Source organism: Hibiscus syriacus, unplaced genomic scaffold (assembly GCF_006381635.1).
Source record: "Hibiscus syriacus cultivar Baekdansim isolate YM2019G1 unplaced genomic scaffold, ASM638163v2 tig00111086_pilon, whole genome shotgun sequence".
Lineage (NCBI taxonomy): Eukaryota > Viridiplantae > Streptophyta > Magnoliopsida > Malvales > Malvaceae > Hibiscus > Hibiscus syriacus.
Genome location: NW_024062977.1, coordinates 52,115 through 69,374, shown reverse-complemented (window position 1 = coordinate 69,374; position 17,260 = coordinate 52,115). Strand labels below are relative to the sequence as shown.

The following is a 17,260-nucleotide window of genomic DNA, read 5'->3' as shown; positions in this document are numbered from 1 at the left end:
TTTCCAACATTCGACAAGTTCGCCTGACATTTTCCGGTTTGTTCCACGGTACATATTATTGGAGATGTGCCGGATTTTCAGACATGAATCGTTTAAGGAAAGAGATTAATTTGGATAATATGACCTGCGGCCATCAAATAAAAACAATTAGCATGGTTAAGGAAAGATGTAAAACTGAATATAAACCCCAAAATGTTCTTATCGGGCTCATCTCGAGTGTATGCAAACCTTTGATGCTAAACAATGTTGCAACTTGCAATGGTATTCTTGCACGGATAGATGTTTAATGCGTAAAATTGATTGAAGCACCTATCTGATTCGTTTTATAATCATAATAGCCGTGCCCCCTCCAAATAACATAACTGTTTTTCCAATAATGATCAAGATTTCGAGCCAAAAACCTTCCACTTTCATGCATGAATCGCATGGCATAACATGAGGTGACCATAAGTACTCCACTCAACAAGCTACCGTATGCAATATAACTCGGTTCCTGGTGGACTGTTCATATGCAAACAAGAACCGTGTTTCTTTCTGCTTTTGGTACAGATTTACGAGTAGGAAACCGTTCCTTCTCTGATCTCATTCCTTGTCGAACATAAACTTCATTTTTCAACAAGAAACTAAACCTGAATCCTATTAACTGTCATTGTAAGAAAACTAATTGAAGTGAAAATGTGAACCCTATAAAGCATATGGAAGGTAAACTAATCTTCCTTTCAAAGAACTCTTCCATCCATTCCATCAAGAAGACCTGACCATAGTCCCTTTACCGGTGGCAACTGAGCGACAAAAGCATTCCAAGGAGGGTAACCAACTCCACGTCCACGCACACGACCATCCAAGCGCAGAGATAGATAGCTGCATAATGAAACACCACACGACTAAATTTCACTAGCACCGGGATTTCTATAGGCATGTCTCCTTATATTCGGGTATCATCAAATGAGAAGAAGATGGTAAGGTGGAGGAACTCCTACACAGGAGATTCAGGGGAAACACCAGCCAATCTCTTTTCTTCTTTCAACCACCTGTATTTAAAATTTAAACAAATATATATCAGATAAGACAGAACATGCACTACAGCAATATTGACCTATTGCGGCGTTTTTTTAGTCCTATAGCGGCGTTTTTAAGCGCCGCTAAAAACACTCGCGGCGATAGTAAAAACGCCGCAAGAAGCGCCGGCGAAACCAGTGCCGCTAAAGTTAACGGCGTTTGTGAACAAAAAACGCCGCAATAGGTCGAGATCTATAGCGGCGTTTTTAGGACAAACGCCGCAATAGGTCGAGATCTATAGCGGCGTTTTTGGGACAAACGCCGCAATAGGTCGAGATCTATAGCGGCGTTTTTGGGATAAACGCCTCAATAGGTCGAGATCTATAGCGGCGTTTTTGGGACAAACGCCTCAATAGGTCGAGATCTATAGCGGCGTTTTTGGGACAAACGCCGCAATAGGTCGAGATCTATAGCGACATTTTTGGAACAAACGCCACAATATGTCGAGATTTATAGCGGCGTTTTTGGAACAAACGCCACAAAGGTTAGATCTATAGCGGCGTTTTTGATACAAACGCCGCTAATGACCGTTCTTTAGGTAATATTAATTGATTTTGCATATTCCATTTTTGCTATACATCACCTAAATTTAATATCATGTAATCCAATTAACAACAACCATCAATTTTAATTAAGATACAAATTATGCCGAAAAATACTTAACAACAAAATAAATTAAAATTTATAAACACTAAAATTAAATGTAATGTAGTTTGACATTGTTCTCTAGAATTTAATCAAGGTTCTTTCACTTTAAATTAAAAAAAACAGTTTTCCTTGTTTGATGAAGCATCGTTAGGTTTTTCCTCCCTGTAAACTGTATATGGAGAACATCTTCATCCATTTCACTAAATAAATCCCCTAGCTCCGATTCACCAAGAAGACTCCTTGCACGCTTAAATGCTTCACTTGAAACAGATAACGACCTTCCACCTACAATATGTAACTTGATTGGATGTGGCTTGGGAATTGAATCAAACAGTAAACAAAAAAATCAAAGTAAAAAAGAGAAGCGTTTACTTGGAGTAACAGTAGAGGCACCGTCTTCTTCATCGAGGATAGATAATGCTTTTGCAATTGAAGATTCTTTCAACGCCATAGATTTCCCCAATCCGGTTCTAAACACCGGGTATTTATCCACTTCTCTATCATCGTTCTCAATAATCTTTGAACATCCTGCGTACGATCTATAAAATTTGAGAGTACAAAATAAAAAATATAGCGGCGGAAAAATCCAGAGATTATTACCTTGAAGTAGGAGATCGACCATGGAAGGGTATGGAGCAATAGGAGTTCCTTTCGGGTCATCATAGGGTTTCGACGGCAAGAACGGACCGGAATCCTCCCAACGATAATTTGATCCGGCGTCAGAGCAAATACGCCACGTGGACATTCTGACGATTTTGCTTAGGGATTGTGGATTAAATTTTCTAAAGTTTTATCCACAATCAATTTCTCTTACTCTGTCCATACATATGGGTGATCGAGTTTATAAATCTTCTCTTATATACCTCATTGTTTCAGTTAAAGAGCAACACAAAAAATGCGTATTTCAAATGAAGTAAACAAAGGAAATAAAGTAACTAAGAGGTTATATATCCTTAGTTAAGGCTACTTTAACTAATCACTTAAAGTAACAAGTAATATTGATAGTATAAAAAAACAAATTTGATTTTAAGAAACATAAATAGACTAATGATCTCACTTAGACTACAAGTCTTAACATTGCGGAAAACCAAACAAGATGGAGAGATGCAAATAAAATATCCTGTTTTCAAGGAATAATAATTCTGTTTGACAGGAAAAGTGAGTGCAGCGTACCTTGGTACCTGCTAATTGTTCTTTAAAACTGTATGTGAATTGAAAGACCACTTTGCAGGCTGAAATATAAAGAATGCAAAATACAAAATAAAGGGGGATTATTAATAAAATATTGCAAAGAGAAATAATTTCCTTCTATCAATATGTTCAAATTGACCTTCCATTTTATGAAACAACGTAAAACAAGTCTACGAAACTCGAACATACATGCTTAAGTTACATTTCACATCAAGTTGCGAGTATAAATGGTTGATCATAATACATACAGGTGCCAAATAAAGATTCAAACATTGTATGTCATACTCAGGTGAATAGGGACTGTTTGCGATATCCCTCAGAGTTTTGACCAAACCTTCAATACAATTCTGCATTGATGATAAAAGAAGCTATTATCTTTTCACATGTATAGAAAATAATAATATAATATTATCAGGAAGCGAGGAAATCAATATTCAAAAGAAATTCTACTCATTACAGCTTCTTTTCATAGTCACAACTCTTGCTAGGTAGAGAGTTACATTGAACTGAAAAAAATGTTAAAAAAGCCATAACCAATTACCTCTCTAAAATATTCAAGGGCTTCAGAACTGACTTTGCAAAGATCTGTACAAAGTTGAACTCCAGTTACTAGGACTCCATGATGTTTTCTTTAAGTAGTGAAGCAGATACATAAAGTTTTCAGCCAGGTCCGAAACTTTCTTTATGATCCGTATGGAGCACAGTGCTGCCTACAGAGAACAGTTAGTCAAATATTGCAGTCAGAGTGCTAAGAAATTAGAGAACCAAAAACCTAGGTGCATACTGAGAATCCATAAAAAAAGGCCAATTGACAGGAGGGAGAGAGAAAAGAACAGTATGAAACCTGCTTAATCAAACCAATACAACAACAGAAATGTGAGTAATTTTAGATGAACCAATTTAGTACGTTATAAAAATGACTTCACAAAATGGCTGGCACCAAGCAATAAATGTATTTCCCTCAAATCATTAAACAAGAAAGAGTTTAGACTCACGGGTTATCATATGTTGCTTTTTTTCCCTTGAGTGATTACATGCAGTAAAATCTTCTAGATAAGATAAATGGTCAAAAAAATATCCAGATTTCATAAAAGTGCAAGCCATTCAAAGATCGAGGAACATCATTAAATAAAATATCACACATTCATGAATTTGGAAAATAATTACATGTTACAACTCAGGTCTCAGTCATGAGACATGCAGTACATCCATAATGGGTTCACGAGGTGATTTTAACTTTTGTATTGACAAATTAAAAGGCACTATCAATTTCTATAAACAAAACTGAGTGCTCAAAACCCATATAATGCTCCATCAAATTATCAGAATCTAACAACTGATATCCTTTTAAAAAGACGGTGAAAGTTTGGTCAGGATTCAAGAAATGTTCCACAAAAAGCACATCTTATTCGAAGTAATTATGATGAAGTTATTGTAAGCTGTTATAACTAAATTCTGATTTCATTCCAAAAACTGAGTGTTAACTCCTTTATATTTTGAAAGTACCAGTGTTAACTCCTTTATAACTAATGTTAACTGAAGAAATTTTTACCACTAAAAACCACATTATAGAATAACAATAACGTAAAATATGAAGCTGAGACATTAACAAGAGTAAGAGGAACTTGGAATTTTTACTACGGATATATTCGATAAACAAACGATCAATGTCTTAAAGGCTAGCAATAATTCATAATCAGATATCAAAGATGGAATTATATAACACTTGTAGAAAAACCTAAAAATTCACCACGTTTAGCTGAACTTAATAGAAAACGGAATAGAGTGATAGAACAACTCCTTTTGGTCCAAAAGCTGCATTTCTTTATCAATGAAACATTCTAGTGATGCCTAACAGTTAGGAAAACAACATAAAAATTGCATATTTTTATCACGAAAAGGAATAGCATGAGGCACAAGTAAAAAGAGGGCAAACTCGTACCAGAATTCAACATTTGGCTGGCCTTTGTTAAAATGACATTGCAACATGTTTCAAAGCAAGAAAATTATCTCTATATGGTTATCCCTACTTCACGATTAATTGAGAATAGAAATAGGACTTTAACAGCATTGAGAAAGTGATGAGAATTACAATAAAAACATTTGTTCAGAAACCATCCTTAGAAAATATTAAAGCATTTGAAAGCCTACTTATTAATCAAAGATATATCTTTTGGGAAGACAAATCAGAACAGGACATTACATTTCATGGAGCTATACAGTGTGGTCCTCAAGATACCAAAATAATTAACTTTACCAGGTTTTTCAAGAACTAGATAACATAAGACTAAATATATGGATGAAATACGTGAAACCCATAAGAATGGGTCAAAATGAGCAAAACCATAATGGATAAAATTCCTATATGCTCCTATATATAAGCAATCAAAACTATTCAAACTAAAACACCATAACAGGAAAATGGCTGCTTTCATTCCTGCATCATTTAGTTCAATATTCTAAAAAATTAAACCATTACCATAATTGTAAACACTAATGCTATGTTTGGTGACATAAGTACGAATACAAGGAACAATTTAACTATTTCATGAGTTGTTAAAATAGCAGTTTTCAGTAATTACCTCGGAAAAGGCTCATACGGTTCCAAATTCTCAAACAATTTAATAAAGCACGACAATGAAGAAATTGCAAAATAGTATAAAAACCATAAAATATCTTGAATTTAGATTCCAACACACCCTAATAACATTTGGTACGACGGCGGTTGACTAACAGAAGAGTACGACGGCAACGAGATGCTACGTTGATGGTGGATTTTGGGCTATGGTGGTTGTGCGGGGCTAGGGTTTGGAGATTTGGGTGAAATGAGAGCTGAATGAACGAGATGCTACGCTGAAGGTCGAGGCTTGAGTGTTGCGTTCTGGGTAAAGCAGAAGGTAAGAACAAAAGTTCCCAAAACACATCGTTTTGAATGGATCAAGACGACCTTTAGCGGCGTTTTTTAAAAATGCCACTAAAGTACGTGTAATTAGCGGCGTTTGTGTATAAAACGCCACTAAAGAACATGTAATTAGCGGCGTTTTTGCTTAAAACGCCACTAAAGTACGACCTTTAGCGGCGTTTGTATAAAATCGCCACTAAAGTACAGTATTTATCAGCGTTTATATAAAAACGCCACTATAGTGCATGTAATTAGCGGCGTTTGTGCGTAAAACGCCACTAAAGAACATGTAATTAGCGGCGTTTGTGCTTAAAACGCCACTAAAGTACGACCTTTAGCGGCGTTTGTATAAAAATGCCACTAAAGTACATTATTTTCCGGCGTTTTCTCATAAAACGCTGCTACATATGCCGCTAAAACCCCATTTTGCTGTAGTGATGAGAACTACAAAAAGAAATTGATCATTGCATTGCTCGGAAGTCGGAACATAATCTACTCAGTCCACTCGGAAACATAAACTGGGGTCAGCAGCCAAAGCCTCTTTCTTTTTGCAGGGATCTCTTTCATGTCTTCACTGTCATCAAAGTCGATACTAGGTGAATTCCCATCCGAAGTGAAAGGAACCACCAGCACCCCTCTTTTTGCAGGTTAGTTTGATTTTTTTTTATTCGGTTTAGAAATAATTGAGATTTGAGCCTCAAGTGGCTTTTCATCTTTAAGTAGGGTATAAATTAATCGAAGTTTGAGTGAGTAAAATTATATTCATATTTATTTATTTTTGAATATGTTTATATCTGATTTGTGTTTGTATAAATCTTTTATATTGTGTTTGTGTTTATTTGTCTATTTTTAAATGTGTTCATATTTGATTCGTTCATATATTCACGAATAGGTTCGATGATATGATTCAAATCCTCTCAACCACCCATACTATCTTTTCATAAGCTAAAGAAAAATGGTTAAGTTATACCACTAGTCCTTAAGCTCCTTAGACTTTACAGTTTGAACGTCAAAGTTCAATTTGTGTTCAATTTAATCCTTACCATCATTAATACTTAAAAACATAAAAAGATAAAAAAAAATGAAAATCGGATAAATGAGCTTATAAAAAAATCAATAAACAAGATTTTAAATGAGTTTGTTTGTGAACATAAACAAACTGAACACATATTTTTTTGTGTTCATTTATTTATTAAATGAATATAAAATTTTGTACATGCCCGTTTATTTAGTTTAATAAACATATATTAATGTTCTACGAATGATTTACAAATAGTTCATTAAACGTTGTTTACTTGTAAACCTACATTAAAAGTTCCATCGTACAACATAAAACTAAAAATTTGTCAAATTCTTTTGTTAGTCCCTGCACTATGTTTAAGTTATGAAATTAGTCATTATATTCTAATTTGTCATTTCTAATCCCTTTAATTTTTAAAGTTTATAATTTGGGTCCTAACTCAAATGGTACATACAAAATATGTCAAGTTAAATTATACTATTAGCTCATGTAGATGTGTAGGTTTGGAATTTTCTGTCCCCAGTCCCTGTATAGGATAAAACAGGTGGGCTACATGCCGACTTGGGATGTCAATCTAGAGTGGTTGTGGATTGGTCGGAGTGTTCCTAAGTTTGCCAATCGAACATAGTCATAAAAACCAAACAAATTCATTGTCCTGTAAACATTAAACTTAAATCATTTCCTGTCCTGGAATATCAGTTTCTGATTTTTCAAGCTCAACTGAGCTGGGAACACTCGGGCTTGTAGGACCTGGAACAGCATCCTCGAGTTACATGCGCCACAAAAAGGCTCGAACTTCGTCCTATGATGCCTACGAACAAACAACGGGAAAAGTATGATGAATTCAACCCCAAGGCCACTGCATGTGGTCATTCAATTCAACCTTGAATTATTAAGAGACACGGGTTAGGCTGTAAAGGGACTGAATCATTTTCAGTAGATGCTTCTACAATCTCTAAGTAATCTTCGTTGCTATGTTCCAGTCCACCCCGCCAGTGTCTCAAGTCGACACAACCATGTGAAAAAAAAAAACAAGTTCTGACTTACGGGTCACGGTATTGCAGAAGATAAAAAACGATGGGTCCCTTTGTGAAAAGATTTTGCCGTTTTGACAAGGGAAAATGGTAGCCATCCCATGTGTACATATTTTCAGTAACGTTTAGCAGTGATGTCCAAATTATAGGGGGTATGGAAACATGTAGATCATATGGGGAAAGACATGTCTTAAGAGGAACAAGAAACTGATCAGTTGCTGCAGTATAAGGGCATTGAATTCAAAGCGCAGGTTGTCTGTATGTTCTAAATTGTTGATGGTCTGAGTACGAAGACGGTGGTTTTAGCTGGTTTACCATCTTTAAATTGAGTGAATAGTAACAGTCAATAATTGTAGAGAAGACGGTTAATAGTGGAGGTGTAAGTTTAAATATATTTATATCGAACTCGTACTTATATCCGACAATCACTGCACGTAACATAGAATCCTATCACAACGAAAAATTTATGAGTGCAATTCCAGTTTTTGCAGGCTTGACTACTGATTTCCGGTGGTGTTGGAAATGTCATCGAACTATCTGTAAAGGGCAGAGTCAGAGCTGGGAAAGCAGCAACGTTCATGTGTTTTAACTTCCCAAATACGGGTGCTGCTCTATGGATGGCATTGTCCAGTTGTGGAATATGCTTTACAGAATATATGTAACTGTAAATTTGGCAGCTTTGAGGCCCTCAGCACATGTGCGATGCATCTGAGACACAGAGTTTGAAGCCCTTGGCTTATTGGATTCATAAGTTGGTCAATGAAAAAGATAGTAATACTTTGACTCGTATTAAAAGTTTGTGATCTAAATTTCATTTGGTTCGATTCGAAAAATTCGTAAAGTGACTCTTTTGATGAATAAGAATGAGTATTTTACAGTATTTTAATGTTTTTCGGAGAGGGCTGACCATCCTCAGTTTACAAAATGCCCTAAGGAATCAAAATTTGGGCCTTTGGAGAGGGCTCCTGTCAGCCTGTGCTACCTGTTTTTGTTTTGGGTATTTTACAGTATTTTCATGTTTTTCACTCTCTTTTTTTCCCACTGAGAATTGAGAATTTACAACTGTGAAATGCATCTTCTCTGGCAAGCAATGGCAATCTTTTTGTGCTGTTTAGTTTCATCGTTCCATAGCTTGCCGATATCTTGTGCAATCCTCATGGCATCAGAGGCAGCACCAGAGAGCCCTCTCCTCGTGAACCCAACTGCATATAGTCCACCATTGCCTTTCCAACCATGCGGTAAAGGAGCCTTTGGGAACCCATTCTTGCAAAAGAAGTCACCTTCCTTGAGCCAAGAAGGAACATTGCTGCGGTATCCGGTAGCCAAAATGACCGCGTCGATGTCGAGCTTCTCGCCGTTAACGAGCTCGACTTGTTTGTACGAGAAACACTTGATTCCCGGAACATCATTGATGTCACCTGATTTGATTTTCTCCAAAGCGCCAATGTCCAATACAGGGGTTTTCCCTTTAGTGTTCTTGAGTTCCAATGGTCCCATTGATGGCCTTTTCAGCCCATATTTCTCAATGTTTCCAAGCACCAACCAAGCCAAGATCAACATCAGCTTGTCAACGAGCCAAAGGGGTAGCCATTTCATCATCAAAACAGCTATTTCGAATGTCGAGTTCCCGAAAACTTCTCTAGGCAAGACGTGAACCTGGTACAAACAAAAACAGAACAATCAAAATTTAATCTCCATTGTCATGTCATATTATGGTTCGGTAATGTTTTAAATTTTAAATGACTTACCGAGCTGCGAACCACCATTGATGGTGAAGCATTGTGATTGCAAAGATCAAGAGAAAGTTCCATGCCAGAGTTGCCACATCCAACAAGTACTTTCTGTCCCTGGAATTTTTCCCCAGACTTGTACTCACAAGCATGGATAACCTCACCACCAAACTTGGCCAATCCTTCGATATTCGGCACGATGCACTCGGCATTTTCGCCCGTGGCCACCACAAGCCAGCGGCAAATGTACTCGAACTCAACCTCGTTCGAGACGGTCTTGACCCTCCAGAAACCACTGGTTTCATCATAACTAGCTGACTCCACGCACTCGTTGAACTTTGGGTTGATATCAAAATGCTTAGCGTATGACTCAAGGTACTCAATGAACTGTTTCTTTGTAGGGTACTCAGGGAAATCCTCAGGGAAAGGTAATCTCGGAAGTTGACAGAATTTCTTGGGAAGATGAAGCTTGAGCCTGTCGTAGGTGCGTTTCTGCCACAAAGAGGCTATGCATTCGGCTCGTTCAAGCACAACAAAGGGTACCCCTTCCTCTCGTAGGCAAGCAGCAGTGGCTAGCCCCGAAGGACCAGCACCAACTATGACCGGACCGTTCACCAAAGTCCATTTACATTGAGACAAATCTTGGTCCTGGTCAAGAAGATGAAACAGGCTCCGATCCATCGTTGAAAAACACTTTGTTTAGGCTTAAAAGGGTGTTTGTTTTTGAATTTTTATGAACACAAAATGGAGTTGAAAAGAAATATGCTGGTTGAGAAGAGAACTGGATGTTCCTGGTTTGGGAGGAGGAGGGCTTTAAATAGGCATGAAATGGTGTGAAAGGTCCATGTCATCACAATATTCAAATCATAAGCCTACGGCTAACCTCTGTTATTTTATGAAGTATTGTAATAGTACCTCATATACCATGCTTGTAAATTCAACATTTTAGGGATTTCTCTTTATTCTTCTCTTTAGAAAATTGTTGTTTATCATATAATGAATCATGTGTTTAATGAGAGCAATTACCTTTATTTTTTAAGTAATAAAAATTATTAGTTTTATTAAAATAAATAAAGGAGAAATACAACAAAATTATGACTTAAATAAAAGTTTGTAAAAAATTAAAAACCAACTTATAAGCTAAATTCAAGAATAAATTAGTAAGATAATCAAATAAATGTTAAAATAGAAAGGTGACATGGAATCTAAACCAAGAAGAAAAGAGGAAAAAACATCTTACAAAAACAAATAAAGGAATTATTGTTGTTCCTAAAGGTGACGGGTTCAAGCATCGGTGGCTGCAGCAAGGTGATTGAGCATTCATTCTCATATTCCACATTATAATCACCTTAGCTTAATAAAAAAACATAATAACAATTAGGATAAATTACACGTTTAGCACTTAAACTATCCGTTTTAGGATCTAAACTTTTAATTTTTTTCAAAGTTAAAAAGGGATGAGTGACAATCATTTGATGAAAGATTAACCATATAACCTTCTTGACAAATAAAATAAATAGAAAAAGAACAACTCAAAATTAATTTTGTTTAATTGTTTGGATTATTGAGAAGGTAGGGTTTGAATGATTTTGATTGTAGATTTCATGGCAATCTTGAGATTCCGTATTATCATTGCTTATCAATTATTGTAATATTACAAACTCAATAGTTAAGAGTTTTTTTTATTGAATTATTATATATCAAACAAGAAAAATGAGTGCATGAATAATTAGTTGAATTAACTAAGTATTTGTGGAGAATTTGACTGTTATATTTTAATTGTTGTTTGTTGAAATATTATTATCAGTGGCATATTAGGATTGCATTATGTGATATTTGAAATTTAAAAGAAATTAAAATAATATTAAAATATTTAAAGAAAAATTTAAAAATAATAAAATTTTAAAAATATCGTGTGAAAACATCATAGTGTGACATTTGTGTTGGAATTAAATTAAATAAGTTTTTTCTTCTTCTTATCTTGAGTTTAATTTCGTCCAGCTGTAAACCGTTGGACTTAATCAATTTCAACTATAATCAGTTGAGATGTTAGAAGTTTATTACTTTGTACATAGCCTTCTTTAGATAAATTGATAAAAAAAATAATGGTTTTTTAAAGATAAATTGATCAAAAATATAAAATTTAAGAAAATATATTTCTAGTAAAAGAATATTGAAACTTAATGCTATTTTAAGTTTAAAATCTTATGGCACATGCACGAATTAACTTATCTAAGTGGTTAAAGGAATTATTGTTGTTTCTAGAGGTTATGAGTTCAAACACGAGCAACTGCAGCAAGGTGATTGAACATTTATTATCTAATGGTTGAAAGTATAAAGAACAAATATTATTTTATAATCACCTTAGCTTAATAAAAAAAATTATGACACCCTTAAATCTTTAATTTTATATTATTTTTGTAACACCCTTAATCTATATATGTACTCGTATACGAGTTAAAGATGTCACATCAGTCATACGTAACATTCACTATTTGAAAAATCAATAAAAATTTATTTCTTTAAAATTTTAAAAAGCATTTCTTTATTTTACAACTAATAATCACACAAAATCATGATTTAATATTTAATGTCAAAATTTAAATTCAATTCAGATAATATTTTAGGCAGTTCTATACCGTAACATATCTTAAATCAAAACTGTCAGAAAACTGTCTGATTTGAAAATCATTTCTATCATAAATAATTACAATTTAATAAACTAATATTCATAATTAGTAATGTCTTTTGAAAAACTAAACCTTTATAATTTAAACAAAAAAAAATCTTAAACATACTCGAATTAGAGTAGCTAGAAACTTCTTTAATATACATGTCATTACCATATAAATTAAAAGACATGATGTCCTTACTTACTGATTTTAGTGGCATAATTGATTCATAAAAAATGATGTTGATGCACTCCCTACTTTTTCCTTATAGTTTGTACCTACGTATAAAACACTCACATACTAAGTTTTCACTTAGTGAGGCAACCAAGTAAAATAAAATAAATAAAATATTTAACGTATAAAACAGATAATATCATATAAAAACATTAATAAAATAAAATATGTATAAAATCATATGTTAACTTGTAATAAGAATTTATTATAGAAATTGTAATTCAGACCGTACTGTACCATTTTAGACATGTACTTTTCTATTTCAGTTCATATCATTGAAAAATTATACTTTTCTTTTCGAAATCAGATCATTTCAAATCCATACTTTTCTTATCCATATCATACATTTCCCCATTGTGTTATCATGAGAAATAAATGGTACGTCAATCATATAACGAGTGAGGGTGCCATATGTAGTTGAAACTGCCATAACAGATTGCACCGAGTCACTTCACCTTGTGCACAACTAAGATACGCCGAGTCATATCACGAGTGACTCATCTATGGTGTCATAACATATAATGCACATATATTGCCAGATAGATCGCACCAGATCAATCCACCTCGTGCACCCTAGGGTACACGAGTCAGACCGCAAGTGATCCATTTTGGTGTCAGATCCGAAACGGATACAATTCACTCCACCTCATGGCATGTCATGGTACCACTAACCATCATTCTTATACAATGGGCTTAATAAAAATCATATACAATTTGCATATTAAAACAATTCATTCATATAATCCAATATAAAACAATTCTTATAAAATCATATATGAACAGTTCATACCCAAAAACATTCACATGCTAGGAAATAAACCACCGAATAAAATAATTTGGATTATTCAAATCCAAAATCATATAAAAACCATTTAGTAAATAAGTATAAAGATATTTCATAAAATAATTCAAATTGTTTTCAATTGAAAACCTTCGAGATTGGCTCATTGCAAGTCGTCCTCATATCAAATATAAAATAAGTAAGTTGCACTCACCAGTTGCCTCACTATGCTTTAAATGATATGTTCGTTGAACTCTCGAACTTAATCATTTTCCTTTCGTTCGCTTTTTATTTGTTTTCGATCACGATCTACCCAACATCGATTCCATAAACAATTTCGAATACGAATTAATACTTCAACTAATATAATAATTATGTATATTCAAACAACTTCCTAAAAAATCAAGCAATATATATATATATATATATATATATTCGAAACTATTTTCTCTCCCAATTTAAATCAACTTTATTTCGTCTAATATTCCCTTCACTATCGACTTTATCCTTATATTTTAGTTTGCTATAAGCTTGATTGCGATCATGATCTTCAAGAACGTCGATTACCCCAACATATAAAATTCCAACCAAATGGGAGTAACATAAAACTTAGTTTTAGGCACTCAATCAATGACTAACAGTAATATTATACTAAGAGAAAAAGACGAATGCAAGCTTGCGTGAGATTATAAAATTCTAATAATGCTTAAGCATAAACATATGATTTTATCAAACTTGCGATGCATAACATAGAATTGGGATGCTTCCCAGTAAGCAATATCCCAACCTCAAAGATTGTCGTTTATCACAATTATCAGCTTAACTTTTTTAATACTTGCAAAATCACCACTAATTAGTTTTCAAGATCTTTCAAATTGATTCTCAATCTTACATCACTTTTTAATTTAACCCCAATTTCATATTCTAACAAAAAGTTTAGCATTGTACCTTAACTTTCCAAAGCTTATTTATTAATCCTTTAAATTTTTTAAATTTTGTAAAATGTCCCTAACAACTTAACCAATATCTTGTTTATCCAAATCATCGTTTCAAGCACACCAAATCATTCTTACCTTCACTCAAAACCAATAGAAAATTTTTACAATTTTTCCCTTAATTTTCTCCCTGGTCTCAATTTTGATTCAATCACAATTTAGTCATCTACACATCATTTTCAATCAATTACGATCAAATTCAAATCAAAGCAAATCAAATTAAATCAATTTCCTAACAACTTCAGCAACGGTCGAAAGTTTCATCTTGCTCCTTTGATGGTCTTTAATTAATCTTCATGTTTGATTTCAATTCTACAACACTACCAACATCCATTTCTAACTTTAGTTCAATGAATTCAAGTCTTCCCTTCATCCACTTAATTCACCCATTTCCACCATTCAAGCATAAAACAAAGAAATAAGTACACTAATTTGTAGAGAATTTAATGGGGATTATTTTCTTATTTTACACTTCAGCCCAAAATCTTACTAAATTGGACCAAAAATGAAAAACAAAAACCAAACTTACCTTGGCTATCGTGACTGACGACATCTTACCAGAGAAGAGGAGCAATTCTCTTGAAAATTCTAAGCAAAATATATCTTAATTTACCTTTTAAAATCAATTAAAATGATTTTTTTTATTCATTTTGGGCCAAAATCTTAAATTACCATTAATAAATTCCCAAAATTACACCCATGTCGCTCATTCATCTCCATTAATGTTATTAAATAACCATAAAAATATGATCTCTAAGTTTTTCTTTTTGACCCTTCAATTTTCTAAAATTTCAATTTAGTCATTAAATTGTACTATTCCACTTTATAGTGCAAATTTTCACCAAATTCCACCAATCCAACTTAAATTTCACTAATTAAAAATATCCATATAATTTTTTCAACTCAAATTTTTGTAAGCTTCTGATTCTATCCGGTTATTCGAATAATATAGCAAATTTTATCATTTAATAGACTTTTATGCAAACTCCAGGTCAAAAATTTGAAACCCACTAAAATATTGTCTTGGGCTGAACTACTTATTTACAAACCCAAAACGTAACTTTTAAAAATTTTATTTTTAGTCACATAACTTTTACAACTTTATATTTTAGTCTCAAACCTTCAAATTTTTACATTTCAATCACTAGTCCAAAATTTGGGATATTACATTTTTCTTAAAAAAACACCTTTTTTATAAATGATTCGTGCCAACATAATGAGTTACAATGAGTGTAGTTTTCTTTAACAAATCTATATAATGAATAAAAACATATGAATCAAATCTCAAATATATGCAAACAAAAAGGATTAAAATCATAATTTGAGCCATTTGAGATTAAAAAAAAACAATTAAACCAATGACGAAGAGAAGAGATTAGAAGGAAAATTAGGAAGCACAGAAAATGACCAAACATCCTCATCCGGTTCCTATGGAACCACTTCTTAAAAGCTAAAACAAAAATAGAAATGAATTTTTAATAAAAAGAGAATAATAAATGAACCCAAAAAATAATGAATGCAAAATGGATAGTTCTACTATATGACAATCTAATTTAAGGATAAGGAATAATAAAAATAGACGCTACCGAAAATATTAGAAAAATCATAACAATTTTAGTTAGACGTAACCTAAAATGTTAACTTTTTAATATTTTCGATTGTTCAACCGAAAATATCGAAAATGTCGGAAAATGAAATTTTCAATTGGCAACTGAAAATATTATAAAAAATTCAACCGAAAAATATTTAAAAAAATGATATTTTAGATTATATTCAATTAAAAATATTATAATTTTTATGACATTTTAATTGTATTATTCTTCGTCCTTAAATTAGTCGTCTTTTCTTGAATTTTATGTAAAATGAAAGCCAAAGTGGGAACGAGAGGATGGTGAGTAGGAAGGAGCCACGTGGAGCGGATGAGGCAAGTTGCGAATAAGGAGGCACTGTCACAATCCCACATCGCCCCCCACAAGAACGAACTGACCCTTGGGAAGGGATTGAGACTTGGGGGCAGTTTCGACCCACAAATACTTGTACGCCCCATTCTGCCACCCGTCTTCCACTTGCACTTCCACTTCCACTTCCACTTCCACTTCCACTTCCACTTCCACTTCCACTTCTTTCCCTCCTTTTTGCCCTTTTGGGTTTACCGTCTATATAGGGTTGGATAAGGACTCCGTTTTTATCTCATCATATAAGATGGTTTGAAAATTACATTTGAGTTGGATTACAATTCTTTAAAGATAAACTGAGTTCGCTCAAAATTTATAGCGAAAAATTTTAGATCTAATCTGAAATTAATATAATTATCTTTTAATATATTTAAGAATGATTGTAATAATATTTTTTATTTATATTTTTAATTATGTTTTTATTTTATTTAATAAAAGTGAAAATTATATTTAATCTCAATCATTTACTTTTATCTATCTAATATTAAGAATGAGTTAGAATCCACTTATACTATGTATAACAAATAAGTTTTACACTAATTTATAATCATTAGATTTAAGTAAATAAATGACTTAGATTTAATTAAAATTTATAACTCATAAATAAATATATCTTTAACTCGTAATAATATAATATTTTTCTTTTTAGGGTTAAGTTTTAGGATTTAAGGTTTAATATTTAGGACTCAAGTTTAGGGTTTAATTTCAGAGTTTGAGGTTTGGGGTAAAAAGATATATTATTTTACTATGAGTTAAAAGATATGCATTTATAGGTTATAAATTTTAATTAAGCCATTTATTTATTTATTTAAATCTAATATCTATAAATTAGTATAAAACTTAATAGTATTATATAGTGTAAGTGAATCTTATCATATAAAAAATACTCTCTATATATAAATCATTACCCCCTCCCTCCCTCCCTCTCTCTCTCTCTATATATATATATATGCACCCTCGTGCAATGAGAAAACAGCCGAGGAAATTAGAGAAACATTTACGCGCAGTTTGTGAAGAAAAATAATACTCTTTATGCAT

General features: G+C 33.1%; 2 protein-coding genes across 2 annotated transcripts; both read right to left on the bottom strand.

Moving 5' to 3' along the window:
* Positions 1–50: 50 nt before the first annotated feature.
* Positions 51–6,435, bottom strand: LOC120152163 (protein LOW PSII ACCUMULATION 1, chloroplastic-like). Its single transcript, XM_039164438.1, has 4 exons — positions 6,297–6,435; positions 981–1,031; positions 713–861; positions 51–124 (listed from the first exon to the last, which is right to left on the bottom strand). Exons 1-3 carry the CDS (start codon positions 6,365–6,367, stop codon positions 720–722), a joined length of 264 nt encoding a protein of 87 aa, XP_039020369.1. The 5' UTR covers positions 6,368–6,435; the 3' UTR covers positions 51–124; positions 713–719.
* Positions 6,436–8,885: 2,450 nt separating this feature from the next.
* LOC120152164 (probable indole-3-pyruvate monooxygenase YUCCA8) lies at positions 8,886–10,365 on the bottom strand. The gene is made up of 2 exons (XM_039164439.1): positions 9,604–10,365; positions 8,886–9,511 (listed from the first exon to the last, which is right to left on the bottom strand). The coding sequence occupies exons 1-2, from the start codon at positions 10,264–10,266 to the stop codon at positions 8,912–8,914; spliced, it is 1,263 nt and encodes a 420-aa protein (XP_039020370.1). The 5' UTR covers positions 10,267–10,365; the 3' UTR covers positions 8,886–8,911.
* Between the last annotated feature and the right edge of the window lie 6,895 nt (positions 10,366–17,260).